Source organism: Tetranychus urticae, chromosome 1 (assembly GCF_039701765.1).
Source record: "Tetranychus urticae isolate SD_2017Ah chromosome 1, NJAU_TeUrti_SD_1.0, whole genome shotgun sequence".
Lineage (NCBI taxonomy): Eukaryota > Metazoa > Arthropoda > Arachnida > Trombidiformes > Tetranychidae > Tetranychus > Tetranychus urticae.
Genome location: NC_142958.1, coordinates 8,750,875 through 8,778,150, shown reverse-complemented (window position 1 = coordinate 8,778,150; position 27,276 = coordinate 8,750,875). Strand labels below are relative to the sequence as shown.

The window sequence follows — 27,276 nt, the reverse complement described above, 5'->3', positions numbered from 1 at the left end:
CATTAATCCAAACTCAGGTCAAGAACAAAGCCATTGAGTTATCAAACGAAAACTGTGATTAGAAGAAAAGTTCAATTCATTCTCTCAATCTTTAATCTTTATTAGAATCAAAAGAATCAAATTTTCTGCTCGATTGCCTTTCATATCAATAGTAATCTGAATCGAACTCGACTTTTCAATCGAATCTTTCAATCTGGGAAATTCGAGTTTTCTCAATTCAAGTTGAAAACATTTTCGAAATGATAAAAGTTCAAATTTTCTGAATGTTTCTTTTTTCTGATTCATTAATAACTGAATATTATCTAATGGTTAAAGCCAGTTAAAGATTCTGGAAAATGCCAATTTCGAGAATAAAAAATTCCAATTAATCATAACAGCTTTTCAACATGAAACATTTTTAGAAGAAAAAGTTTTTTACATGAAAAGTGGTTCAATGAAAAGACGAAAAAGAAAAAATTAATGTTGAAAAAGTCAGTAAATGCGTTTCCATATAATTTGAGTTCCAAATCATTTACCTGAAATTATCACTTGAAGGATTCACTTTTTGCTTTACACGCAATTTAAATTGATTTAGATGAGTTACTTGAATTGTCTTGCAAGCTTTAATTTACGTTTGACAACATTAAAAGCTATTTCAATGTAAACCTTCAACTGTGAAAAGTTTAATAAGCATTTCGAATCAAATTTGCACCTGAAAATTATCAATGAAATACTTTGGAAACTTTTTGCTCGATCTTTTTGCTTTTGTTGTGTTTTGTATTTTTTTTATTATTTAGTTTGTTCTTTTGTTCAGTTTCATTTTATTTACCACGAACAAGGAAAATTGATTTTTGGATTCTTTTTTTCTCCCAAAAAAACCCTAATTGGACAACAAATTTTACATTTTCAAATATTCTTTATTCAATAGGTTATAGCGCAGTTCAAAAAAAGGTGGACACAAATCGCATTAACTCATGGAGATAACCGTAGGATGTCTTATGCTGCAACAAGTGTCTCGGTAAGTTTCAATAACTTCAATTATAATGATGGCAAATTTCAATTGAGAATCATGGTGTTCATTAGTATGTCAATTTAGAGGTTTTGTATTCACTCGAATTACAGTCAGTTATTGAATGAGTCTAGAAACTTTCCAAGTAAAATCGATAGTTCATTCTATTTTGATAGGATCAAGATACCAGCATTTCTGAATCTCGAGTCTCTAAGAACAAGCAATGGGAACGAAAAGTTTTAATGCTGAAATCTAATTATTAATTTTATCTCATTCGTTTGGCGTTGCTTGGAAGAGAAGCAGCATTTTTAAAGCTGAAATATTCTAATGGTCAGATATGCGCAGTTTCGGAAATCCTACGTTCGAAAGTTACAGGATGTCAAAGTTTCAATTTTTTAATAGCTTAATCCCTATTGGAAGGGCTTTAGATCTCTTAAGAAGTGATGAAAAAACAGATTTCACCATTTTATTATGGATCCATATTAACCGCATTAAGCCCATGAACCAATCAGTTGTAATGTTGCTATCGCTTCCGTATGGTTTTTCGTGTAACTATTTCTCACATTCTTTGCATTTCTAACGTTTCTTTTCGTTGTCTCGAAAACGAAACATTATTTCAGAAAATAGATTAGAGTAATTAATCCAGTATAAAATTTACATCTTTCATGCTCAGAACAAGCGAATTCCTTACTATGCAGTTCACCCTATTCTTTCGGAACTGATCTTGTCAATTTTTGTGTCAAATTGTTTCAAAAGATATGTTAAACTTAGATTGGATTGGATGAAAATTTTAATTTCTAGAGGCTCAACTGGCTGTTAGCTCTAAATCATTTTTGCTTATTTTTTTATCTTATCAGTGCTCTTGACAAATAGGCGAATCCATTGTGCTTGGTTCAACTTTCAAAAATATTTTATCTCTGATAAAAAGGCTTTATCAGATCTTGAAAAATTGCTGTTTGAGACGGCGATTGATTCGATGAATCAAGTCAATTTAATCCCTATAAATATACCAACACAACACTAGAAACCAAGATTATTGAATTTAACCACTTTAAGCTTGTAAACTCGAAGAAATGGACAATCTAGTGATTGAAAACTCTTTGCCAAAATTCAAAGTAGATGTTGAATAAATGATAAATTTTGCCTTCCATTTCAGCTCATTGACAGATTATCTGAAACATCACTGAATAATGAAGTAAATTGTATGAATATTTCATCAACCCTCAACTTTCAACTTTCTTGCAAAAGATCTTTTCATTCCAAATGCTTTTACAATTGATATTTTGTTACCAGCAAACTTGCATTCAAATTACATTTAGAACTGAATGATATCCAAAATGATGAACAGTTTGTGCAAATTCAGTACATTGAAAGTAAATAATTGAAATAACAGGAAAAAAATGAAATAGAAATATTGGAATGCATGAGAAAATAGTTAAATATTTAATTAATAGATTCAAAGTGAGTAAATTGTTTCAATAAATTGAATTGACAGTTGAACTAGAGAAGCAAAAACAAACTCATGCAATGAGATTATTCAAGTTAACACCAATTGAGACTCAATTGAAAAGCGCAGAACCAACTTTTTCCCTCTTCCTTTCATAATTTAAATATTTCCATTGATTGCAATCACAATTTCCTTTCAACTCTACATTTCCATGAGCAAAAAAAAGAGCTGGTAAAGAGTCAACATTGCACGTTGTAAAATCATTTACCTTTCGTTACTTTGCGCATTTCGCCTACAAACATTTCTCTTTGCAAATTTCATCGCCAATATTAACAAGTTACCAAAATGTTCTTCTTTCTTTTCCCTTTCCTTTCTTCTCTCTTCCTATTCACCAAATGGAAAAACGAATAAAAAAAACTCAAATTCTCCTGATTTCCAATCTAATACCTTTTCACAAAAATTCACCTTTTCTTTCATTCACTCTTGAATCATCATGCACAATGTCATGGATCAAAATGAACTCAATTTTACAATCTTTCAGAGTGTTGCTCTTTAACAAGGTAAAATGAAGAAGCAATTGCAATCCATTTTGATATGAAAATGTCAACATCAATGATATTATCATTTGAATTGCGATGAAAAAAAACCAAGTAAATAAGTCATTATTGCAATAGAAGCTTATGTTCATATTTTATCCAAACCAATTGACTGTTCAATTTAGTTAACCTTGTAACAATAAACTTCAAGAGCTGATAAACAGTTGAGTAAAAAGATGAGTGAAAATTTCAAGTTTAACCAAACTTTAATTTTCAACTTTTCCCTCAAAAAGTGACAGTTGATAAAAGTTTCATCATTTAATAGACTCAATGATCCGAAAGAGCTTTGAGTTTAACCATTGATTATGGTAAAGATTATCTGAAACTTTTAATGTCAAGTAAACCTGATATTTGGGTCAAACGAGTAAAAATAAATTGTCATAAATTAACTCAAACAATCGACTCTGTGGCTTAATGGTAAAGAAGGAAATCATCATTTCAACTGTTGATTAGTTTTTTTTGAGAAGAGAATTGAATTGACTTGGAAATTCAATTTTTTGCAGCTTCTTTTTGCACCTGATTATTGGTCCATCAAGTGTCAATTTCATTTACTTTTTAATCTTTGAAGTGATGAAGAGAGAAGAAAAGTCGTCAACATGATTAATAGATAAGGCTGAATACCTTGAGAATTATCTGTACAGAGGAATGATTCATTTTCTTATTCTGATTAGAAGAAACAACTTACGATGAAAGATGAAAAATGAACTTGAAATGAAACATTGTTGGAAACAGTTTAAAGTTGAATTTAGAATGGAAAAGAAGAAGAGGAAAAAAGAACGAGAAAAATGATGAATTTTATTTTTATCCGCAAATCGACAAACAATTGAATTTCATCTCTTCCTCTTTCATTCCATATTTGCATTAACTTTGAGTAACAATCTTTTCCTCTCTTCATCTTCGCCTAGTTTTGTTGATTCAATTCGCAACTTGAAAACTCTTAACCACACTTCACTCTCACAAGTCAAATCACTTTATCAAAATCAACTTATCCATTCATTTTGATCCCCAACCCTAACAACTCTCATGAGCAACAATCTTTCATCTCCACGAGTCTAATGATGAAAACTTGCAAATTTACATGAAACTCATAAAAAATGCTTCTTCTTCTTCTTCTTCCCTTTCCTCTTTCCTTTTCCATTTACTTTTGGCTAATCCAAATTCAACTCAGAAGTTAATTAGAAGTAACATTTCTTTTCTCATGAAACATTCTTCATTTTTTTCTTTTACCAACATTTTTGTATCAAAATTCATACATTTATCGTGTTTCAATTTCATCTGTAGGTTAATTAAATTCATGTTTATTTTTTTTCTCCATTCATTTCAAGTTTAACTGAACAAGAGTTTTACAAGAAAAGTTTGATTCAAAGGAAGCAGACAAAAGTTCATCTCAATTTGCATCATGTTTGATCAATCAAAGGAAAACCTTGTAAATCTATTTAAAAACATTTCAAGAAATTGAGTAAAAAGAACTTATTTTTTCTCCAAATTGTCTGCCAACAATTTCAATTGCTCGTGATTCAAGGGATTGACTGACAGCTTCCGACAATTCTGTAAACAATTGACAAACAGTTTCATCTCATCAAACTATTTATGATCAAATCCATGTCAAGTTGAGCCTTTTATTAAACCTTTCACCATAAAAAAAAGCTAGAAAAGGTAAAAGCAATTGAAACTTGAATTATACATTTACTTAACTGGTTCAATTTCAGCAATAATTGAGTCAATATTTTTACTCAATAATTGGCACTTGATGGGCCATTGGCTGTTGATGGCATCAACGAAGCACTCAAATTGACGGGTAAACTGAATATTTCATGATTAGAGTCTTGTATCGAGTTGAAAATGGAAAAATTGAATTTTCTCTTCATTGATTGAAGAAGAAGAAAAAGTAGAAAATTGTCTTTTCTCAAATTCCTTTATTGTTCAGTCACTGGTTTGGAATAAAATTGAAATTCCATGTTTACATTTTCGATCGCACATGACGTGACCAATTCTCGTAAAGAGAAGCTACAGAAAAGAGCAAAACTCGAAGAAAAAAATAAACTAATGATTACATTATTTAAATGATAGTCTCCATTATTTTATTAGCTAACGATGCACCTTTCTTATCATCTCTATTCATCTGTTGGCTGGCAACTTTTCACTTTCATTTATTACCTTTAATCGAACTCTACTTTTCCCTTTTTTGCAACCCATTAAAGCACTGAACTGAATTCACTTTTAGCATGACAAAGTTGACTTGCTTATTTATTTTGTCATCAAAACTGTTATCATCTGATGAACCGCAAACTTTTTTCTTCACTCAACTGCACAATCCATTTTTTATTTTAACTCTTTTCTTCTTCTTCTCTCTTTTTCCGTTTACCCTGTTCAACCCTTTTCCTGTTTCCCTTGAATCTTCTCTTCTTCCTCCATCAACACTTCATCAGTACATTCAACGTAATTCGGACGCACACGCAACAAAGCCTTTAAAAGAAAATGGATTTGGAGTAAGAATCTTTTCAATATTTTTTTCTGTTCCATTGATGCTAATAATTTGTTTATCTTTTAAGGATAAAAGATGATTTTCTTTGGACGCAATCTCATGGACTTTTGGTTCCAATCTCATCAGTTTAATAGACAAATTAACTTATTATATCAATTTGTACAAAAGGAGCAAAGTTGCTTATTTTTTTATATCTGTGATTAAAGTCTCTCAGAGTCTCCCTTGGATTGTCATCTAATCAAATAATAACCTTTCACTTTGAGTATCTTTTGTAATAATATCGTCCAGTGTCAACATTAACCTTTTTATCCTCATTATCTTTCCATTCTTCATCTGACGAATATTCATTCTCATTGCGATTAAAAGAAACTTTTATTCACAAAGTTCATGTTAAATAACTTGTGTAAACAGTTCAACATTAAACTGTTTAAATGAAGAGGAAGCAACTGATTACCATTAACTGTTGCCAAATCAACATTTCAATGCTTTCATTGATATTGAAAGTAAATGTGTTTAAGTAAACAACAAATTAATCCAACACAATCAACAAGGAATCGTTGAAAGGCGCCTTCAAAGATGAGTGAATGGGATTCGACTCTCAACTTGGAATCGAAAGCGAAAAGGTTCAACCAACTATTTTCAAACCTTCGTTTATTGATGTTGTACCGTTACCAAAACTACTGCCGATCATTGTTAATATTTCACTTGCTACCCAACTTAAGGCAACAATTATAATCAACAGGGTATTTAAACGATAGTTTTTGTCTTCTTTGGCACTTCAATCCTCGCATCTTTGTTAATGTTTTCACTTTCCAATTGTAATCTGTGATGTTCAGTGTATACAGAAATATAAATAAAATGTTGATAAAAAACAGTAAATGACATTTTTTTCCTGTTTGTGAAGATGACCATTTAAAAGATCAATGACAATGATTAACTCAAATTAACTGGGAATGAAATGAAAAAAGGAAACTTTTTTTTCAGACTTTTGCGCATTCACTAGCCTGCTGTGCGATTTGTCCTCGTGAAGCTAGCATTTGCAGAAGAATGGTTAGACAATGATATAATTTAATTTTCCGAGAATATTTTCTTCTATTCTGAACCTTTATTGTCAGAGTTATCATTAGTAGCAAAATGGCGTCTTACAATTCACTCTCAGGGAAAGTTAATGATGATGGTGAAGGAAGTGGCGAGTGGTCATCAAAATACTTTGACAAGATTAGTGCATGAAATTTTTTTCGAATGGGAAAGGCACAGATATTCGTTTGATAGCTAATATTTTGGAATTCTGCTGAGACGAAATAAAAAAGAAAAGAAGGAGATTCGGTTGAGAAATACTTATTTGTTTAGTTTTCTGAATGGCGTGATTCATGACATTAATGGCTGGTTCAATATGTTACCAAATCAAATCCAAATTGAAACTGCTGTAAGTCTTTATTGGTCGTTTCATGGTAAAAAGTATTTTAACGGATATTCTGCTCAAATTGGATGTTTGTTATTATCAATTTTTCTATTCGATATTATTAACAGATAAACGATGGCAGAAATTTTTCATCGTTACACCACAAGTAAAGTCCAGGTCAATCTAATATTGCAAGAAATAGTTATACAGTGAAAATTCATTGTGCACCTCAGCTAAGCATATTTTGCGCTTAGCCTGAGATCGGCCATACACATGGCTGCATCGCTTATGAATACAATTGCCATACTAAGCTTGGTAAGCTCAACCTGCAAAAACAAAAAATTAGATTTTCGTCCTTGCCAATAGCTTCCAATGGTAGGCTTAGATTTGACCAAAGGTTAGGCAAAAATTCTAAGGCGGCCAAGTTCCATCAGTTAGGTAGAGACGACATCAACTTGTCTTCTGGCTCAACTTTTGGCTCTCTGTGTGTCATCCATCCTAGTGGCATCCGATGATGTGTCTAGGTTTAATCAAAGCCAAGGCAAACGCTGAGATCCACCAAGCTTCAACAGCTAAGATGAGACGACAACGTACTAAAAAGATGTAATTATTCAGATTTTGGTCACAGACTACAGAATATTGTGATCTGATTCCATTTTTCTTGAAACATCGATTCTATTAATATTTTCTTCTGACTTCTAGTTGATACTAAAACAACTTTGCTTAGCTGCAAGAAATTAAAAGGTAAGTATTACTTCTTTTTTTAATAACATAATATGTCAAAAGCATATTATGTTATTAAACAAAAAACTTTGTATGGAAAATGTTTAAGTGTTGATGATATGTATTATAGCTGAATCGATGACAAAGAATTCACATGATTGAAGAAGGTCCAACTCGGTTCCATCTATTATATTTAGCTAGAATTTCATTTGCAAAATAGTTTTCACCTAATTTTACACTTATCCATGATGATGTTTAGTGGAAGGTGAGTCAAATACTTAATATTTGAATAGTGACTCTATTATGATTGACGTGTTCCCAATGCCAAACCTCAAGGTAATTCCGGTTCGAGTCTATTTGCAAGTATTTTCTTGTTTTTACTCTTTTAATTTTAACTGTTTCTTGTGTTGATTTAACTGATTCCCTGAGCCCAGATCGTCTACTTGTTAAGTCATTGAGAAATTCAGTGATTTTTTTTCGATTGATAAACCTGATGAAATCTCATTAATAACTAGATGTATCAACACTTGACTGCCTTTACATAAAAGAATTGCGAAAACGATTTGAAAAGCAGAAAATTCTCTAAACTCATATTCAGGTAAAAGATTGAGTTTTATTTTCACTTGAATTATTGTCGAGATTGACTGAGATTCTTTGCAGTGGCTTGTTGTTGGCAATTTGTTATCGATATCTGATATCTGATCTAAAAAAGCAGATGTTTAGTGAGACTTGATTAACCAATCTAATAGAAAGTATCAAACTCAATTGCTTCTCAATATTAAACACGATATGTAAGGTGAAAAGTTGTCCTAGTTTCTTTACTTCCGTACTTGAAAATTGCATCGAAGTAGCACTTGAATTAAATGTCAATGCAACATTTGTACAAACGAATTGGAAGAGAGTAAAAGTAGAAAATCAAGATTACCGTTATTTGAAATGCAAATGATTCTAATTAACATTTACTCATTTCGAAACTAAACTCATTTGTCAGGTTCGGTTCCAATCTGTTGATACCAATGTTGATGAATGTTGATGAAAGGTTTGCACAATATTTGACTTTAGTTTTGATTCATTATGATTTCAATGTTAAACCAAGAAAAAAAAGGCTGAAAACAAGCTTCTGGTTAAGTGTTTACACTTGAATTGTTCAAGTGTGTTAACCAAGTTTCTCAATAAACAGTTTATATCTTTACTTGAAACAGTTTGGCTCCTTCTCAGATACTTCAATGTGATTCAGTTAAGCACCGGATCCACGGTAAAGATCAAGACCATTTCCTTTTGGTCAAAAAGGAAAGCAAATGGAAATGGAAAAACGAACGAAACTCACTTGCAATTTAGCCTCTCACTGATACAGTTAACCCTTTTTTCCAAATGCTTTTTTTCGAAAATTGATTCATTTTCCAATCATGAAATTACCAAATCTCTTGTACCAAATGGACTTGAAATAGTTGAATCTTTGTGTTTTCCGATAAAATCAATTTTTCCATTCAATAGTTACATTCAGCTGAAAAGGATGATTTTTTTATTGTTGATCAATAAATTTTCATCAACCAAATGTTCAAGTTTATTGTTTTTCATTGTCATCAGTTTGAACCTTTTCTCCGGATTAAAGTGCCAACAACAGCCTTTTGGCGATGGACAGTTTATGGCTAATCGTTTGTAAGTGAAAATGAGTTTTTTGTTCGTCAAGAAGAAAAGTGCTTTTCAGTGATTTCATTATTATTTATGTTACAGACGCAACTCGATTTGGAGTCCAGCCGAGATTGTACCAAATCTTTACAACAACCAACAAGCTCCTTACATCAACGAGACTCCAATCAAAGTTGATCTCGATCTTTACATTCAATCGATTCGTCCAACAAGTGATCATTCGGTAAGACAACCTTTTAATAATATTGAGTTACATTTTCACCTGAGATTATGAGAAAATGGGAAAAGTGTTGAAAAATATTGGATGAAAAGCAAAGAGACAAATGAAACTTAACGAACTGGTGAGACTGAGAATCAAGGTGATCAAGTTGATTGAGACTTTTTTATCAGCTTTTAAACGATAATCAAAGGTTTAACTCTTTTTCTCATTTTCACAGGTAAAAGTGAATGTAATTTACCTTCAACTGTAAATACTTAATTAGCACTTGGAAGGTACATTCTGTCCTTGCTGTTTCCTTGTTCAGTCTTGTATTGATCATTTGTTTCAATTACCAATGAGGGTTGAGGTGTAGGTTAGTTAACAGTTTTAGTTTAGTTTTCAGTTTTCACAGTTTTTGGGTTTTGGGTTTTGTCGTAGCAAAAGGTTGTCATCTTGAAGGAAATTGATTCATTTCTGTGCAACCTTGCAATTCGCCTTTTCCAATATTCGCACATTGAGCTCACATTTTCTCAGTTTATTGTTCAATTTTATGTGTTTACCATTAGACGTAAATAGACATTGATTATCAAAAAATAAATTGATTAATCATGAATCATTTTCTATTATTAAATTGATCATGAAATAGCAAAAGTTTGAGTAACAATGCTAAGTGTGTACTGTAAGTGATTAAGTGTTTTTACGACTTGGTTGCAACTTTCCTTCCATTGTTTCTTCCTCTTCTATTGCCAATTAAAGTGCGTAATTTCACGATAAATTCAACTTTTCCTCTCATCACCTGAAAAGGCGAAACTGAGCATCAAAAGGTTTATCCAAGAACAAGTTTCTCTACCAATTTGTCACCATTTCAATATCGTTGACTTTTCAGGCAAAAAAAGATTGGAAAAGGCATGAATTCAGTTTTCAAAACTTTTTCCAAAAAAGCAAATAAAAAAACTGAAAAGTTTGTATCGATTTGTATAAACACTTGAAAGGTTGAAGACTTTTGTTCAATTAGAGCATCGATTGAATCGCACTCTTCGATCTTTTCATTTTCATTTTCTTTTCAAGGTTCAAAGGATAAACTTTTTGGTCACGAAAAGTTGGGATGACTTTAGACTGCAAATGCCACGAAATATTGGTCCTTCTCGACGAATCTCGCTTGATCGACGTTGGAAAGACATTCTTTGGATTCCAAATCTCTATTTTGTCAACTCTGTTTCCGGCTCTGTATCATCCAATGTCGACTCTTCCATGTACATTGCTCTCTCCAATCGAACTCGCCTGCAACTTTTGGCCTTCATCAGTTTAAACATAGTTTGTTCCAACGATTTTTCCAGTTATCCATTTGATCAATTGGATTGTAACCTTGAAATTGTGCCTCGTAAGTATCAACATTAATAATGACTTGTTCGTTGCCTTTTGCAACAAACCTCTCCACCTGAACGTTCAATCAATCAACCTGTCAATGGTTTAATAACATCTAATTATCGGTTAAATGATAGTTAAATATTTAATCACATTGATTACATTTTTTCGTGTTTCCCTCAAAACGAAAAACAGAAAACAAGAAAAAAGATACTCTTCAATCGATTCAATTGTTATAATGAGTTTTCAAGAAATGCTTTTATTTCATTCATAAAAACCATTCAACTGAACCTAATTACAATCACTATAAATGGTAAACCAAAAATAATAAACTCATCAGTAGAGACTAATTAAATAGTAAATCTGATAAAATTGATTAAAGTCATTAATCAGTCAACTTTTATAGTGAATATCAATAATATTGATTTAGCGAGTAAAGTAAATATGATTTATTAATAGACAATTTGGTTAATAAAGTTTAATTAATTTCAACAACACTCGAGTTGAACCCTTGAAACTAAATCAATTTTCAAGTGAAAATGAAATTCAATGAAATTATTCAAATGTTTCAAGCGCTTTTAGTTGACAAAGCTCTTGACCAGTTGAATGTCCAGTGACTTACAAGTAGCCAAATGTTTTGTTGTCTAAACGTGACTCAATGACACATAAAATGTACCATTAAATGCTTTTCACCATTAACTAGATTAATGGACTTTGGGTTGACTTGCGACTTTCAGTTTTCTTTGGTTATTGGTTTGTTGCTAAAGGGCTTGGAAAATGGTTTTCATCTTTTGTTGCCAAAAAATTGTTTCATGTAAAGTGGTGAGGGAAAGTGCTGATTATGGTTATCAAATTATGCCAAGTGTAAGGCGAACAAGAAGCAAGGTCAACCATTGGATATCGTTTTTCATGTGCCATTGCATGATGATCACACCCAACATGAAAGATTTTATTTTGACTTGTTAGATGATTTAATAAAAATAAATCTCCCAAGGGAACTATTCAATTATGACTGAAACGGAAACCTGATAATTGAATAAAAGCTCAGCATGTTAACCAGCTTTTTTTTAATCAAATTTTATTAACAAATCAAATGGTAAGCAACATGTTAATCATTATATACTAAGCTTCATTCATCATCATTAACAATTTAACTCTGTCTTAACGTCAACTTTATTCAACTTGTCTGCACTTGCTAAAGAAGTCTTTCAAGTGAACAAGTAGTCTGAGCAAAATGAAAATTCCAATTGCATGATCAGATAACTTCAATCTAATGAAACTTTCAGCTCCACCTATTGATCACAATTTCTACTGACTTGGTTACACTTTTTGGAGGTTCATTTGAAAATGAAAGGATAACATTGTCAACATGATTTTGCAGTTACTTTTCACTTCGGAAATTGACCTTTTCTCAAACTTGATTGTGGTTATGAAACAATTTTTATGAACTGGCGAAGGTTTCGAAAAATGTTGGAATACGTTTTTTGTTGTTTTTAGCTTAAGAATTGCATGACTTAAAAATAGCTCATTGCTGAGTTACTTATTCTCATGAGCTTAATTTTTCATCATTTTAAGCTTAAAATTTTTGAAGCTTTTGGCTTGGAAAAGATTTTTTTAGTTTAATAATTTCTCGATGCAACTATTTTCGCTGTTAAGAAGTGATATAAATGTATCTAAATTGAATGAGAAGCTTCTGATTTGCGAAAGGTGCAAGTTAAAGAAATCTAAAAGTTTCGTTTGGACATGATTTCTTGCTCTCGAATTTCCTATTTTATCGAATTCGATAGCACAGAAACTCTTTTTGAATCATCTGGAAGTATTCGAAAGCAAATCTCCGAAAATCTTGAAGTTCTTTTCTCAGATGCGATCTGGCCATACCTCAACATGATTGATTCTAAAAATCAAGCTTTTCTTTCCTGCGTTTAGTTAGAAATTCATTTGCTTTCAATTAGAGTTGACTAATTATTATTTCGATTCCATTTTCAGTGTCTGAATCAGCTGAAACCGTGGTTTTGAGATGGAATTCCCTATCAATGAATCGACTGGCCGAAGAGTCGAGTAAATATCGAATTACATATTGGAAAGAAACGGAATGTTCTGAAAATCCAATGAAAGGTAAATCCAATTTTCTATTTCAAAAAGAAAACGGCAAAACTATTTAAACTGAACACTTTATTTAAACCAACAGGAAGCTCATGCATCAAGGCAAGTTTGAAGCTGGTTCGTCGGATCGGAGGTCACTTGATTTCCCATTTTCTTCCAACCATATTAGCTGTTGGCCTTTCCTTTGGAGGCTTTTGGATTCCCATGACGGCCTATTCAGCTCGCATCATCATCATTGTACTTTCATTCACAATCTTGTCCATTCGCCAATCAATAACAGTAATGAGCTTTCCTCAAACAGGCCTTTGGGCAATCAATGTTTGGTACACTCTTTGTACGCTCACCATTTTCGCATGTCTGGTTGAATACATCACAGCAATCAATGAATCTCTTTATGCAAAACCCGGAGAAACAACTTCACCTTCATGGTTAAGCTCCAAGTTTACCGAACTTCAGCCCAAAATACTAAAAGAACTGTTGAAGCCAACCGACTCAAATAACATGGCTGACATGATCTCAAGGCTTGCCTTTCCGTCCATATTTTTCATCATAACATTTTTATATTTACTTGTATTTGCCATTTAAAAGTGGGCGAACAACTGTTTTAAAATCAAATTTAATTTGTAAATTAAATGAGTGATGAGAATTAAAAGAATGGACTTTAGTTTTTCATCGAGTTACAGCGAGTGGTTCAATTAGGTGCTACTTTCAACGAATTTTGATAAACAGTGAAGTTATTGTACATTGCATGAATAGTTTCGGACTAACAACTTGTAAGTTTCTCAATTGTTTCATAACATGGATATTGAACTAATGAAAGTAAAAATCAAATGTCGAATCACCAAAGTATCGAAAGTAGAATGAAAGTTAAAAGAGAAAAGTTGATTTGCTGGAACAACTGAATTCTGAGGTTGTTGGAAGATGAAATTCTTCCTTGACGAGGCAATGAGTAGCTAATTGTGCTTGTTGATCCTTCAATCTCTTGAATCTTTTCCGATTTACTGTTTGTGTCGTCGCTGTTGAGACTTTCATATTTTGGTGCAATTGTTCGTTCAGTTGCTGGTGCTGGTGTTGAACATGGAGCTCCAGAGCTGAAAAAAGATGAGAAATAAAGATTAATCAGTAACAAAAGAAAAACAATATCATGATGATGATGAAACAATTGATTGGTTTGAATCGATGGAAATGAACCAATTCTCAAAATAGCAATTGTTCGAGATTCTGGTAACAATGGAATACAATGGAACATCTTTTTTTTAAATTACCTAAAAGTGTACTTCTGGGAACATCGAGTTATTAAGAATCCCATTGAATGGTCCATCAGATTACGAGCTCTGGGTCCACATTCACGTATCAATGGGTCAGATACGCATTCCTTGAAGTGACCATAAAAGCTAAGATAAAATTAAATGGAATCATTATTGAACAATCAACTTTTCTTGTCATCAGATTGAAAACTGTATTTTAATTGAGATTCATTTAGAAAATTTAAACACATTTTCGATCTTCTTTTCAATGAAAACAACACCCAAAGGATTCAATTTTGAAGTTGCTTTCGATACTTACCAGCAAATGTGTTCATCATGCGACCTTTGATTGGAAACAATATCGATTAACTGTTTATAAGATGAGCCACAATTTTCGACTGAAACTCGTCTGAAACATTGAGCATGGGAAAGGTACTCTGTTGAAGAAGAGAAAATGGAAAAATTATGGATAAAGTTCTAACTAGATTTGGAAATGAACTTGCCTCTTTGGACAGTTTCTGAGCTGCAAATTGCGTGAACAGCGGCAACCGAATCTTCTACTGCGCTATTGAACTTCATTCGTCTTTCTTCTGTAAAGCAAGTTGTAACATATCGACGAACACAATCGACGAAAAGACTCCACATTCTGTAAAAAAGATAAGAATTATTTAGATTTAGCAATTTACACCGAAGTCTCAAATGTCTTCGTTGCAAAACCATTTGGACTGGATCTTTTATTTTCTGCTCGAAAAACTGTTTGGTTGATATTTTGCAAATAGAAATTTTAACCCAATTTCGTGAAAATGGATGATTTGTTCGGCGAAATAACATATCTGCTCAAGTCACAATAGTTTCTTCTTTGATTAAATCAGATGAGAAAATATCTCTTTCTCTTTCCGAACATATTCTCTATTCATATGCAGCATGGAAAACTATCGATCTCTATCTTCAGTAACACAATCAAGCAGTTTTGGAACGAAAAATTGTCAAAAATAAAAGTAAATATGGAACCAAAACGATCGAGACTACTAACTATGCAACGACCTTTTCATGACCGATTCATTACTAATATCTTTCATAATTTTTAATAAATTTACTGACTGTAATATTTGTAGCTCAAAATTTCTTCTCATTGCGTTAAGATATTAAAAACTGAGAACAACTTAATGCTGTATCTAGATTTATTTCAACTTTTCCTGAGACCAAAGATCCATGAATCTATCAAAACAAATTCAACAAACTTCCGAAACTCAAGAGTCTAGGTAATTTAAAAAGTTTCAAGACGCTTATTTTAGACTTTGCGATAACTGGACTAAAACCTGGCGAATAACGTTTTGTTAATCTTTGAACACTCTTTTCTCGAATCTTGCTATCAATATTTCAAGAGCAAAGGTTATGTTCAGTGAAATATGGATATTGACTATTTTCAAGCAAATTTGCGCTCTTAATGTTCTATGAATAGCTGCAAGATTTAAAGAGATAATTTGCCCATTGTGACAGCAATATTAATTTTAAGCCAAATTTGATTCTTATTATCTCAAGTTCATTCCTCTTTTTTCCATGAAAAACACTGGATGACGAATGAAATTGATTTGGTTAAAAAGCAAGTTACACGGAAAAATTTGAACAAGATAATTGTTCAAATGTTGAGTGAAAAGAAGTCTTTAGATAAATGGTTGTCAACTTCCGTTTGATGAGTTTTCCTGTTTCCGGAGTGGGTTACAGCATATTGTCAACTGGATCGCACTGCACATCACACAACATTTAAAGTACAGATAAATGAACAAAAGAAGTATAAATACATTTCTCTGTTGAACAGCAAAAAGTGTTGTTCTGGAAACACATGAATACCCAAATAATTAACAAACCTTCTTATCCAATTCAACATTGATGTTGTTTGAAAGACAATTTAAAGTTTAATTTGAAACAAAATGACTCAAAAAGACTAATGATAAAGATTGAAATGAAATTGAACAACATCTTAATGATGTAAATTGGGAAACACTATTAATTAGTGCACAGTGAAACATTCCTGAAAAATGTTTCCAAATTTTAAATCAAAACGAAAAAAAAGTCAAAATAATGACAAGCAGAAGAGATGAAAAAAATGATTAATCGTTCCTAAACAATGATGATGAAAAGATGAAGAAAAATAGTTTTCAATGTTGGAAGTAAACTAAAAATGTTTAAAATATTATCCTTATTCATCATTGTCACTTGTTATTAGTCTCATTACATGGTTAGAGTGAAAACTTATTCAACTTTCATCATAATTATCGTTACATTTCAATTGGTTTGTCAAAGGAAAATATTAATTGTTGGGAATTGTTATTGGATTATGAGGTTGATGAAAGAAGTAAAGCGATCAAAAGTTCTGATGGAAAATTGTGTGCCAATGGAAAAGAGGATTATCTATTGTTTGATTATTATCATGTTGAAATTAATCTGGTCGATCAATTGATTTGAGATGGAAAACTAGTTTTTATTCAATCCTGATTAAAGGGACATTTTCATGGTTCACTGAATCTATTGAGGAATTAAAATGAAGAATATGATTGAGCCTGGAAAGAGAGGAAAGAAGAGAAGAGTCTCTTCCTTTTACAGTTTATTCACTATATTTAACAATAGTTTTGATATCAGTTTCTGCATAGCCTAAACAACGGTTATTATCATGAAAATATTAAGTACAATAAATATCTGATGAATCCATTTCGTAACTATTGATGCAATTTAATTTTGACCAAGCTTATTACATTTAGCTTTGCTTTTCATTCAACATCATTTCTGATTTGTGAATCAACACGATAAGTGTATCATTATTATTGATAGCTTATAACTATTTTACCAATTCTTTGATTAATCAAAATGCTAGTTTCTAGAGAATTGACTCTTCGTGTGTTGGTTTGGATTCGATAGAAGCCTGAAATCTTTTCTCCTAGCTTAGCTATTTGACGATGGGACATTGCTGCAATATTTCAAAACTATTTTCTGATTTAATTTCTGAAACACAAAGTTGGTTGCTCTGTGAGAATGCCATTATCTACTATATCTGAGATTTAGAATCAATCAAGACTATATAAGACAGTAACAATCAAATGAAAATCAAAAGTTGAATTGTCCCCTCATGTATTCGGCAGACAATTCTGTAGGCTACCGAGTGCATGTACCTCAATAATAACCAGCAAGTTCGCATCGAGCGACTCCAGACTCGAGGTACGAGGGGAACTTGCTGAAAAGGGCATTCAATTCATGAATTCCGCCGAATTCATTTGCGCATTTATTCTATACCTTCAATGAGAGATAAGTAATAAAAAATGGTGAGTATAAGTTATAAAATGGCGTCTTTCAAGCCACTTTTAATGTGTAAATGAAGGGGCGCTGCGAGGGGAAAAATCGATGAATTGAAGAGGGAATCTCCATTTTTCCAATACTAATAAGATATCAATATTCATACTTTTATAGTATCAATTTTTACTGCATTGTCTTCAATCAATTTTTCACTGTATTATTTTTCATTGATTACTTAATTGAAACTGATCAGACTTGACCATTCCTGGATCAATTTGATGATTTTGCTCCCTCGCACCACACCTTTATTTACATATTAAAATTGGCTTGAAAGATGCCATTTCAAAACTACTATGCATCTTGCTTATCGCAAATCCAACCATGAATATCGCAACGATCAGATTAAATTTCAAGAATATTTTTTAAATCCAAATCTTCGATTAGAGAATTGGCTATAAATAAATATATTTATATTAATACATCTAGCTAGATAATCATAATAAATTGAGCAGGTCTTCAAATGCTAAAAACTAAATCATTAGCAGCAAAATATCTATCATCGGTAATTATGTTTAAAATCTTTATGAAATTCCCCTCAATTTATCCAAAACTATAATTATCAACAACTAATTCCAAGAATTTGGCTAGTAGGTTAGTATTGCACCCATGGTTTTAATTTCTACAGATTGGCGATAGAATCCCATGAAAAATCTATTTGATGCCGAAAATTGCACAGTACCTTAAATTTACAATCTTTGCCAAGCAACTTGTTGAACCAGTGAGTATTTTTTCATCTCAGCAGTGATCTCGCAGACCATTTATTATACCTATTGTACTTAACTGTAATGAAACTCTCAATATATTGTGGCAAAGTCAATTTTACTCTTTTAAAAGTTAAGAATAAAAATATCAAAACAATTTTCATTATTTTGATATTTATTTTTAACGGTTATGGGATTCTTTTTAGAATACGTTATGAATAAAAACTTTGACTCGCGAAATGTCATGTAATACGAAAATTCAAAACTAATAACCTCTGTTATATATTTTCTGAGAAAAATAATAAAATAGTCATTTTCCGATACCGAATTTGATTTATCTTGAACTACTTCAGAGACTGTCTGAGCTTACTCCTATCTTCTTATTTGCACAGGTCATGAAGCTCATTTGCAAGTTTTTGACGACTAAATCGTTGATGAGAGTCTATGAGAGTAAACTTTAATGCAAAATATGGTTAAACTCTAGACTGAATATCTAAAAACTGATGGAAAAACTTCAAATATTCAGGGGTTAATAGTCGAATATAAAGTTGGATTCAACTTGAAACAAAAGATATTTTAATTGTTCTTTTGTTAGCTGTCTCGCTTTACTATTGCTCATACAATGTAGTTTACTCATTTTGATTGAATTTAAATTTTGTTGATTAACTGATTATCTGGTTTTCCTTTTCAATGAACTATGCTAATAATTTAACCCTAGTTTTTCCTCTAAAGTTAATTGAAATTCAAGAGCACTCATTATCTTCTCATTCATCTTGCTCATCATCCACAGTGTTTCACTGAAAATTGATTGCCAAAGGAAAAGAGAGATGAAAAAGGTAGAAGATGAAGAAGAAAAAGAAATCAGTTTGTTGTTTGTTTCTCTTGTTTTTTCACTCAAACAGTAACAAACACACAATCTATGCTAATTAGTTTATACTGTTAATTATTGCAATGCTAATTAAGATTCAAATTGATTGTTTCCTTCTAATACAATATTTTACCAAGACTTAACTAACCATAAGAAGAGAGAAACAAAGAGTTAACCTGAAACTCTTCCCTAAACTAACCAAGAAAATAATTGAAACTCAAATAACAATTAAAATCTATTGAAAGTCAAGTTCCAATCAATTCACAGAAATTCGAAAAAAAACTTTGTTCCAACAGAACTTTCTCTAATAATTCTGTCATTGACTTTTTTTGCATCCTTTTCCTTCCCAGTCTTGGTCAACATGATTATGTCAACAGAATGTTCAAGTAGCTGTTCCAAGTAAACTGAATAACAAAAACAATTTTTACACAACATTATCAATAATAATTCAAACTATCCGATTCATTGAATATTTTGTTGACCGAAAAAAACGGTTTTTTCTTTTTACCAACTCTTTTGGTTTCAACTATTTGCTCCAATGAATACGTCTTTTATCATGAAAGAACTTTTTCTTCTTTTCTTCATTATCCGTTCATTTTGATGCAACATTGTCCAACATTAGGAAAAAAAGAAAGTGACACAAAAATTTGGTTTCAAATTGATAATCAAAAAGTGATCACATGAAATTGATGTTATATGTATGATTATGTTGAAAAGAAAAGGAAAATTGCAATATAATATCGAACAAGAAAATTCCTTCTCAGTCTATTGTTTCCCTCAGTTCATGGTTTGTCATCTTAATCATCTGTATCATCTTCTGTCTTCGCCAATTTTAGTCAACTTAATGTTAAATCAAAGATGCTGCCTTTTTTTGCTCGAAAAGAGGAAAAAAATATTTTCCCTTTTTGCTCGTTTCATTTTGATATTTTTGCTTCTTCATTGAATCATTTCTTTCTTTTTTTTCTCCTTCGTCTTTTTTCATAAACCAGATAAATTATCTCTGCTTTTGTTTAGTTTAGTTGAACAAAACAAGAGCGACTCTATGATAACATCAATCTAAGTGGTTGAGTGAAGGGGAAAACAAATTTATTAGGAGATGAAAGAGACTATCTGATTCTGAGTTTTATTAACAGTGAAACTCATAAATCATAGGTACTTTTGTTTTCCTCGAGTTGGTGTCACAATTGTGGAAACTGAATATTATTGTCATTAGAATGACAAAGAAGACTAACTTGCCTCTTCTCACTCATTCATTTTCAAAAGTTGACAATTGAATATTCATAATAACTACATCATGATAGCCTTGATTTAATTATTTAACTATTGTCATCATCCTTCAAAGAGACAGTTTATTGTTTTCCAAAACTTTCATTCAATTCTTTACAGCCAATATTGAAACTTGAATTTAAATTTCAATGTTACTGGATTAACACATTTTCAGCATTTTTCAAGATTCGACAACGTTTCCGAAAAAAATGTACCGAAGTGTAAATTTACAAAAGATTAGTTCAAAGGAAAGAATCCAATCAAAAACCATTTTCGTTGTAACTAAACCCACAATCGGTCCTCTTCACTCACGGTTTGTAATTCAATGTCAATTCTCTTCGTTGCATCTCTTTTCTCAGATTTCAACTCAGATCCTATCTCGATCGTGATTCAATCAATCCAGATTATCATGGAAATGAGCAAGAAATTTCCTAATTTCCCTCCAAAGAACTTGCATTTAAACATGAACTTTGCAAAATTAGTTTAATTTGGTGATTATCAATTTACAAAATTTACTATTAATCAAATTAAAATTCAAATGTTTCCATGAAGACTCAACATTTATCAAAAAGAAAATATTTTCTTGGAGATTTTCTGTTTATATTACTGCAGGGCATTAGCTGGTAATAGTCAGCAAGTTTTGCTGAAACTGATAAATCATGTTATCGTAACTCCACTTGCTATGTTTTTGGACATTCAATCTTTGACTATCACTTCAATATCTGTAACTGGATTTTTCTAAAGCAATAATTCTGTTCCCGACAACTTTATTGTAAATGATCTTTGAAAACATTCAGTTGACGGACTTTTGGCTTGGATACTCGTGTGATCTTTCGGACCTTCAAATGATTAAAATGTTGACTGCAAGTTGATAAACATAAAGTTGCACTTGTGGTTTATCTGGCTTATTGATTTGTTTAGTTGGATAGTTCAGCTTTTGATTAAAGAAAAATTGCAACCATTTGATGTGATTACAGGTAGTAAGTCAGATAAGTTTTGATGATTCAACGAAAAACAAAGTTCTAAATTAACTTGGTTCGCCTTGCAACTCGCCTTAACAAGGTAACCATTGCGAGTAAAATGTTAAACCATGAAATGGTTAAAGCAATGATGATGAGGTTGATGAGCTTGATTTAGATTATGCTATAAAGTGTTAAATGTGTAATAAAAGAGGAAACAAAGGGAAAAAAGAAATTGAAAAGAGGAAGAAAAGGAAATGGAAGAAGAGTTGAAATGAAAATGATGTGAATGATGATGATGCTAATTATCGCTGTTTCACTTTGTTCATCACATTTCACATCAGAATCAAAAGATAAGCGAAAAAATAATAAAATGTATATATTTTGATTCGATTAAATTCATGATGTTTTCTGTTCAGTCCAAAGCTATTGTTTTAATTTAATAAATTCAATTAGTTCATTACTTGGACTAAATAATAATTTTTTGCAAAAAATCCAATATTTTCAATTGAAAGACAAAAATGAAACTTCAATGAAACTAACATCCGAATCATTTGTTTCAATTTTCAGACTCGAATGATAAATGAAAGACACAAATTCGGTCAAAAAAAATTCAAAAGGTAACACGAATTGAAACTGATATGCTCAATATGCAAAGTGAATCAATAAAAGAAACTTCAAAACACCAGAACATTCAATACAAGTAGAAGTTATTGTTTCAGAATAAAAGCAACTTATTGCTACTCGACACAAATGATTATCTCAAACAATCCACAGAACTTTTTGTTATTTTATATTAATTTTTAAAACAACTTCCATCGAGGATCATCTGATAAAGATCATTAATTTTGTCAACTAAAAAGATATTCTGTAATTAATTGAAGAATCTTGTAAAAATCAAACCCAATGAGCTTAAGATTCCATTATTGTAATTGATGCAAATTATTATCAACTAGAACGTTTTATTTCCGATTGAATAAAGAATTTTTCGTTTCGGGAAATCAATCACACATCAATATTCACACGTTTGATGTTTCTAATTAAATGAAAGATTAAATTGTTTATTATCTAGACTTTACACTGACCAAAGTTTAAAATTTATTTCACTTGGAATTGTGAGTCGAAGAAGGTAAAACTAAACGGAAAATCTGACGAGTTTCATGTTCATTCATTGATGAATTTTCTTCATTCTAAAGCACAAGATGATATTACAATCTTTTCACTTTGATTTGACTTACTTTTGCACATGGAAAAACGACTTTTGCTTTTGGGTTAAAGTTAAGCTTGAGACAGGATTAGGATTAAATATTCTTTGTTTTATGAATTAGCAACTTTTGCTTTACAATTGACAATTTTTTCAAAAGAATTCAATTTTCGATGGGTTCTTTGGTTATACATCGAGGGATATATTTTTTCATATGATTGTAATAATTTTGACATTCTTGTTCTGATATCATTTGAGAGGCAAGTTCAACACCTTGGAATAATTCAGTTGCATTAGTGGGACGATATTTTTTAACGTAATGTTTCAACTGATTGAAAAGATTCTCTATTGGGTTGAGAAAGGGGGAATAAGGAGGTAAAAATATCAATTCATGGCCAGCAGATTGAATTTCATTTTTAATTATTTCACAATGATGAAATCTTACGTTATCCATTATAATATAAGCATTAGTAACATTTTCAGCACTGAGAAAACCAAGAAATTGTTTAATGTAATCATTAAAACTTGCTCCATCATATGAGGTGTCTTTGCATTCATAGAAATGTAATCCATCAATGTTCATAGCTGCACAAACCGAATAGTTTTTTCCTTTAATTGCTTTGACAGCTAAATTAGCACGAGTTCCTTTGAGAGATCTTCCATAATTGGTTCTAATATGAATTGCGATTCCAGCTTCATCAATGAAATAAATACGATCTCTTGCAACAGAATCGATCTCGAAGAACTTCATTGCATAATTATACCTATTATTAATTGTATCAGCACAATTACGGCGAGCAGGAATAGGTGAAAGTCGCTTGAATGTATAATGAATTTTATCCAAATATCGATGAACCGTAGATAAACAGACTTGTATATCAAAGTTTGTTTGAATAAAATCAGCAATTTCCGATAAAGTTTTGGTACAATCTGCATCAACATATTCACGAACAGCATTGATTTGTTCCTCATTAAGTTTGTTAGGTTTCTTACGTCTTGGTCTCACTTTTTTTTTAAATTGTTTAAACCGGCGAATAACTGAATTAACAGTGTTCACATTCACTTTATATGTTTCCGCCAAATAAGATGGTCGATAGCCTTCGATATGACCTGCAATTACCAAATCTCTCACTGAATTACTAACCATATTATACTTTTTTGATGACATTTTTGTAGAAAATTGAAACAAAACAAAACAAACTTCAAACTCTGAACTCAAAATGTTAACTCTAATGCAAAAATCGTTTTCTTTTAAGCAAAAATTGTCAAAAATAAGTGACCCTTTAATGTTAATCCTTTGCTTGACTTAAAACCTTGTTAATTCCAAAGCAAAAGTCGTTTTTCCATGTGCAAAAGTAAGTCAAATCAAAGTGAAAAGATTGTATTATAATATCGTACTCAAATAAGAGTCTATTTCAAGGTTCAATATCGTATCTTTGGTCGACTTTGAGAATTATAAAAGTTATGTAAAAACTTTGACTTACTTGCACATTTCGTCGACATCATCAATTGTGGTTGGAAACATGTATTTAAGATCATGAAGATAAGGCTTGACCATGGTTGTACAATTATCCAATTTGGCTGGACAATCGGGTCCATTGCCTCTACAGTCAACCGATAAAGTTAAATCTAAATAGCAAAGAAACAAAGGTGTGAATACAGTTTAGAAGTGAATATTGAAATCAATTTTTGTTTTCCTTGTTGGTCAATTATCATAACAATGAAGATGAACAATTTGTTAAGTTGACTTTTATTGAATCACCAAACAGCTATTTCCTATCGATACTACAATGGCCAGTGAACCATCTGATGAAGGTTCAATTGAAAGAAAAGGATAAATTTTCCTCTCGCCAATTGTTCAACATATTGATATTTATCATATTGCAGTGGACAAACAATGAGACAAAAATTATGAAAACAGAAAGAAACTGGGAAAAGGTTTCTTTGTAAATTGTGTGTTGGGTGAAAAGGCATGGAACTGAATGAAAAGAAGAGCAACTGAATTTCAAAAAGGACACAGTTGATGGTAAAAGTTGAGCAAACTTACAATTAAGTATCAACAATAAAGTAAAGATGAGACTCCAAAGAGAAGAGACGTTTAATTTGATCCAAAATTGGGCAACCATTTGGTTCTGGAAGGGTTTCACTTTCATCCTGTTTTGAGCGCCGATCAACGACAACTTGTTACCAAAAGTACCGAGTTGATTAGTGGTCAATTCTGTTGAAAGTTGACATAATAATTGTCGTAAAACTGAGTTATTGATGAAAGTGAAAAAACTTGTTGACAAGTTTTCCTCTCGTTTTGTAACTCAACTTGTTCAATCCGTTAATGTTTTTGATATTTGCTTGGATTCACTTGGGTTACATTTGAGTGAATGAGTGAGGAAACTAAATGAATGTCTTGTGATCAATTTAATTGTACATGAAAGCAAACGGTACTTTGAAAGTTACGAAAAAATTGTTTTTTCTCTCTTTTACTGTTCTTTAGCCAATCGAATCGGAATAATGTGAAATGACCTTAAAATGGACTTCTAAGTTTGTTCGAACAACGAAACGGAAATGTAAAAAAGCGTTTTTCTTCAACTTTCTTTGCAGACTTTTCTATTCAATTGATTTTCTTTTCATTTTCTATTCAATTGTAATCGTTCTGTTTAACCAATTTTCATTAACTTTTTTCTTTACAGAAAAATTGAAATGGCGAAATGTTTTCTCACCATGCTTTTCCAAGAACAATTAGTATCATGTTGACTCAACGAGAAACTTTCATTTACTGATCATAAGATCATAAGAGTTTATTTCACTTCGAATCATAAACTTTCAGCTCAATTATTAATTGATCTCAGGATTGAAATTGTGATGAATTTGTTTTTGGTGAAGAAAAATGGAAAACTGTGCAATATTTATGTGAAATAAATAATCTGAATTATGCCTGGAAAGACCTTGAAAACTCGATTATTCAATTTACTAAAGTTGGTTCACAATAACTCAGTTAATGCAGATAAAAGATAAGATTAGAAGGTGAAAATATGTTAATCGGACTTACCATGTGATTAGTTTTACCATGAAAGAGTGTTCATCATTGATGTGATTGGAGTAAGAAAAGTTTTGTAAAAGTTTTAATCACAGTTATTGGAACTCAGTCTTGGTGTTAACTTTTTGATTAGATTTTCACTTTTGAATTGCTTTTGGAAATGAAGTTGGAAACTAACACAAAATTTTTTGAATTTTTGAGTGAAAATTGAAAAATTGAGGTCAAATCGGAATGGTACGATGGTTATTGGAATATTGAATGAAATTCAAGTTTTGAATTGAACTGTGGATTGTTTCAGTATTGATGTTAATGATGTCAAAAGTTTATCACTTGACCGAAGGAACAATAATAGCAAGTGGTAAAGCCCGTTACATGTGATGAACTGAGGAAAGCAAAGAATAGGATGAGATAAGTAGATGCGCATAGACTCACGCTTTAGTAAAATAGTTTACTCCCTTGATAACAATCGATGGGTAAATACGTTACTGAGGCTCAAATCATTTCATGTGTTCATTCAAATTCAATTGCCTGAGGATCATGTACACTTTTTGGTCCCTCTCTTTCCCACTCTTTTCTTTCTTCTTCATTTTCAAAAATTTTGTAACAATAAAAGTTGAATAATGCAGATAATGGTTTTTCAGGTAAAACACGTAGCAAAGGGTGTCACCTGAATGGAAGGTTGCAATTTTGTTAATACTAGAGTCGATGTCAACAGGAAGAGAAAGTTATGTCTTTTCTAATAAAAAGAATGGCAAAGTCCAGCATTTCCTGTTGAATTGAGTTAACAAATGAATAACTATTATTACCTAAAGCCATTGCTTGGATTTCAATACTGCAACAATCAACTGTGGTTAAATTTTGCGCAATTTCTCGAGTTGAACTAATCTAACTATAGATGGAGACTGTGAATGCGAGTTAAAAACTCAAAGTTTAAGGAATAAAACAGAGTTTCAGAAGATGAAAGGGCTCTGCTGCTATCAACCTACAGAATTGGATAGCGTAGCACTAAATAATTCCTAGAGGGACAAGCAGCGCTCGCAAACGCACGAAACTTGACGCACGCTTGAATTAGTCTGTATTGTACTCGTTGTTATTTTTCATTTCACGCCTGTTTGCAGGCATAACTCATGAACGTTTGATGCTACAGATCTTAGACTTGTATCATAAGCTTTCGCAGATCTAATAGCAGTAAGGTCGAACACTCAAGGTCATTCAAGGTCAAACTACTATTTGACCTTTAAATAATATTTGAAAGTGAGTAGTGAGGATAGCGCAGAAGTTTTCGGATTAATGATTGATACAAGTTGAAGACTTACATCGTTGAGAGATAAAAAAATTCATCTTAAAACCAATTTTCCAACGGTTCGGTATGCTAACATGCATATCCTTTGACCAGCAAGAGTTATACACGCAATTCACATCAAACCACATAGAAAAATTTCCACTCTAAAATGACCTCCAAATTTCAGTAAGCCGCTAAATAGCAGTTCGACCTTGAATTACCTTGAGTGTTCGCACTTATGGTTCAATTTGGTTCAATCACGAACGGTCTGTGCTATAGACCTCCGACTTAACCTTACATACACCCAGAGTTTTTCATTTCATTTTGTCTTCCTTCTCTCAACTCTTTTTCCTAAATTTTTTTTTCTTCTTCTCCTGATTACAGACCAGAATTGTCATTCTCTTGCCCTCTC

The 27,276-nt window shown here is 31.6% G+C and overlaps 3 protein-coding genes across 8 annotated transcripts in view; 2 read left to right on the top strand and 1 right to left on the bottom strand.

Moving 5' to 3' along the window:
• LOC107365620 (calcitonin gene-related peptide type 1 receptor) overlaps nucleotides 1-6,395 on the top strand; it is a 33,333-nt gene extending 26,938 nt beyond the window's left edge. For 2 of the 4 annotated variants that reach the window (XR_016198189.1, XM_015933152.3), the window contains exons 9-11: nucleotides 908-997; nucleotides 5,461-5,520; nucleotides 5,584-6,395. Coding sequence is in view for 1 of the 4 variants with exons in the window: in XM_015933152.3 (XP_015788638.2) it covers nucleotides 908-997; nucleotides 5,461-5,520; nucleotides 5,584-5,595 (162 nt within the window). In the remaining 3 variants the exon portion in view is untranslated. Of the gene's footprint in view, nucleotides 1-907; nucleotides 998-2,976; nucleotides 2,998-5,460; nucleotides 5,521-5,583 lie in introns of those variants that run through there. The other 2 variants (XR_001569470.3, XR_016198190.1) reach the window with 2 other exon arrangements.
• A 2,418-nt stretch (nucleotides 6,396-8,813) lies between these two features.
• LOC107365646 (glycine receptor subunit alpha-2) lies at nucleotides 8,814-13,630 on the top strand. Its single transcript, XM_015933187.3, has 5 exons — nucleotides 8,814-9,300; nucleotides 9,376-9,514; nucleotides 10,559-10,871; nucleotides 12,842-12,970; nucleotides 13,044-13,630. The coding sequence occupies exons 1-5, from the start codon at nucleotides 9,155-9,157 to the stop codon at nucleotides 13,541-13,543; spliced, it is 1,227 nt and encodes a 408-aa protein (XP_015788673.2). The 5' UTR covers nucleotides 8,814-9,154; the 3' UTR covers nucleotides 13,544-13,630.
• Nucleotides 13,559-26,058, bottom strand: LOC107365647 (uncharacterized). 3 transcript variants are annotated; one of them, XM_015933189.3, is made up of 7 exons: nucleotides 25,595-26,058; nucleotides 24,599-24,769; nucleotides 24,036-24,180; nucleotides 14,709-14,851; nucleotides 14,525-14,642; nucleotides 14,224-14,352; nucleotides 13,559-14,049 (listed from the first exon to the last, which is right to left on the bottom strand). In XM_015933189.3, the coding sequence occupies exons 2-7, from the start codon at nucleotides 24,702-24,704 to the stop codon at nucleotides 13,797-13,799; spliced, it is 894 nt and encodes a 297-aa protein (XP_015788675.2). In that variant the 5' UTR covers nucleotides 24,705-24,769; nucleotides 25,595-26,058; the 3' UTR covers nucleotides 13,559-13,796. The 3 variants fall into 3 exon arrangements, with proteins under 3 accessions (XP_015788675.2, XP_015788674.2, XP_015788676.2); XM_015933188.3 differs by having other exon boundaries at nucleotides 24,599-24,731; nucleotides 25,595-26,056; XM_015933190.3 differs by lacking the exon at nucleotides 25,595-26,058 and having other exon boundaries at nucleotides 24,599-25,218.
• Between the last annotated feature and the right edge of the window lie 1,218 nt (nucleotides 26,059-27,276).

Excerpts from the sequence above, each read along its gene's own strand:
- LOC107365647 (XM_015933188.3), bottom strand. Across the intron at positions 14,852-24,035 it reads GATGTCGACGAAATGTGCAA|AATGTGGAGTCTTTTCGTCG; the intron begins GTAAGTCAAAGT and ends TCTTTTTTACAG. Across the intron at positions 14,050-14,223 it reads TCCCAGAAGTACACTTTTAG|CTCTGGAGCTCCATGTTCAA; the intron begins GTAATTTAAAAA and ends ATCTTTTTTCAG.
- LOC107365646 (XM_015933187.3), top strand. The coding sequence starts at position 9,155 with ATGATTTTTTTATTGTTGATCAATAAATTTTCATCAACCAAATGTTCA. Across the intron at positions 9,301-9,375 it reads CAGTTTATGGCTAATCGTTT|ACGCAACTCGATTTGGAGTC; the intron begins GTAAGTGAAAAT and ends TTTATGTTACAG. Across the intron at positions 10,872-12,841 it reads TAACCTTGAAATTGTGCCTC|TGTCTGAATCAGCTGAAACC; the intron begins GTAAGTATCAAC and ends TTCCATTTTCAG.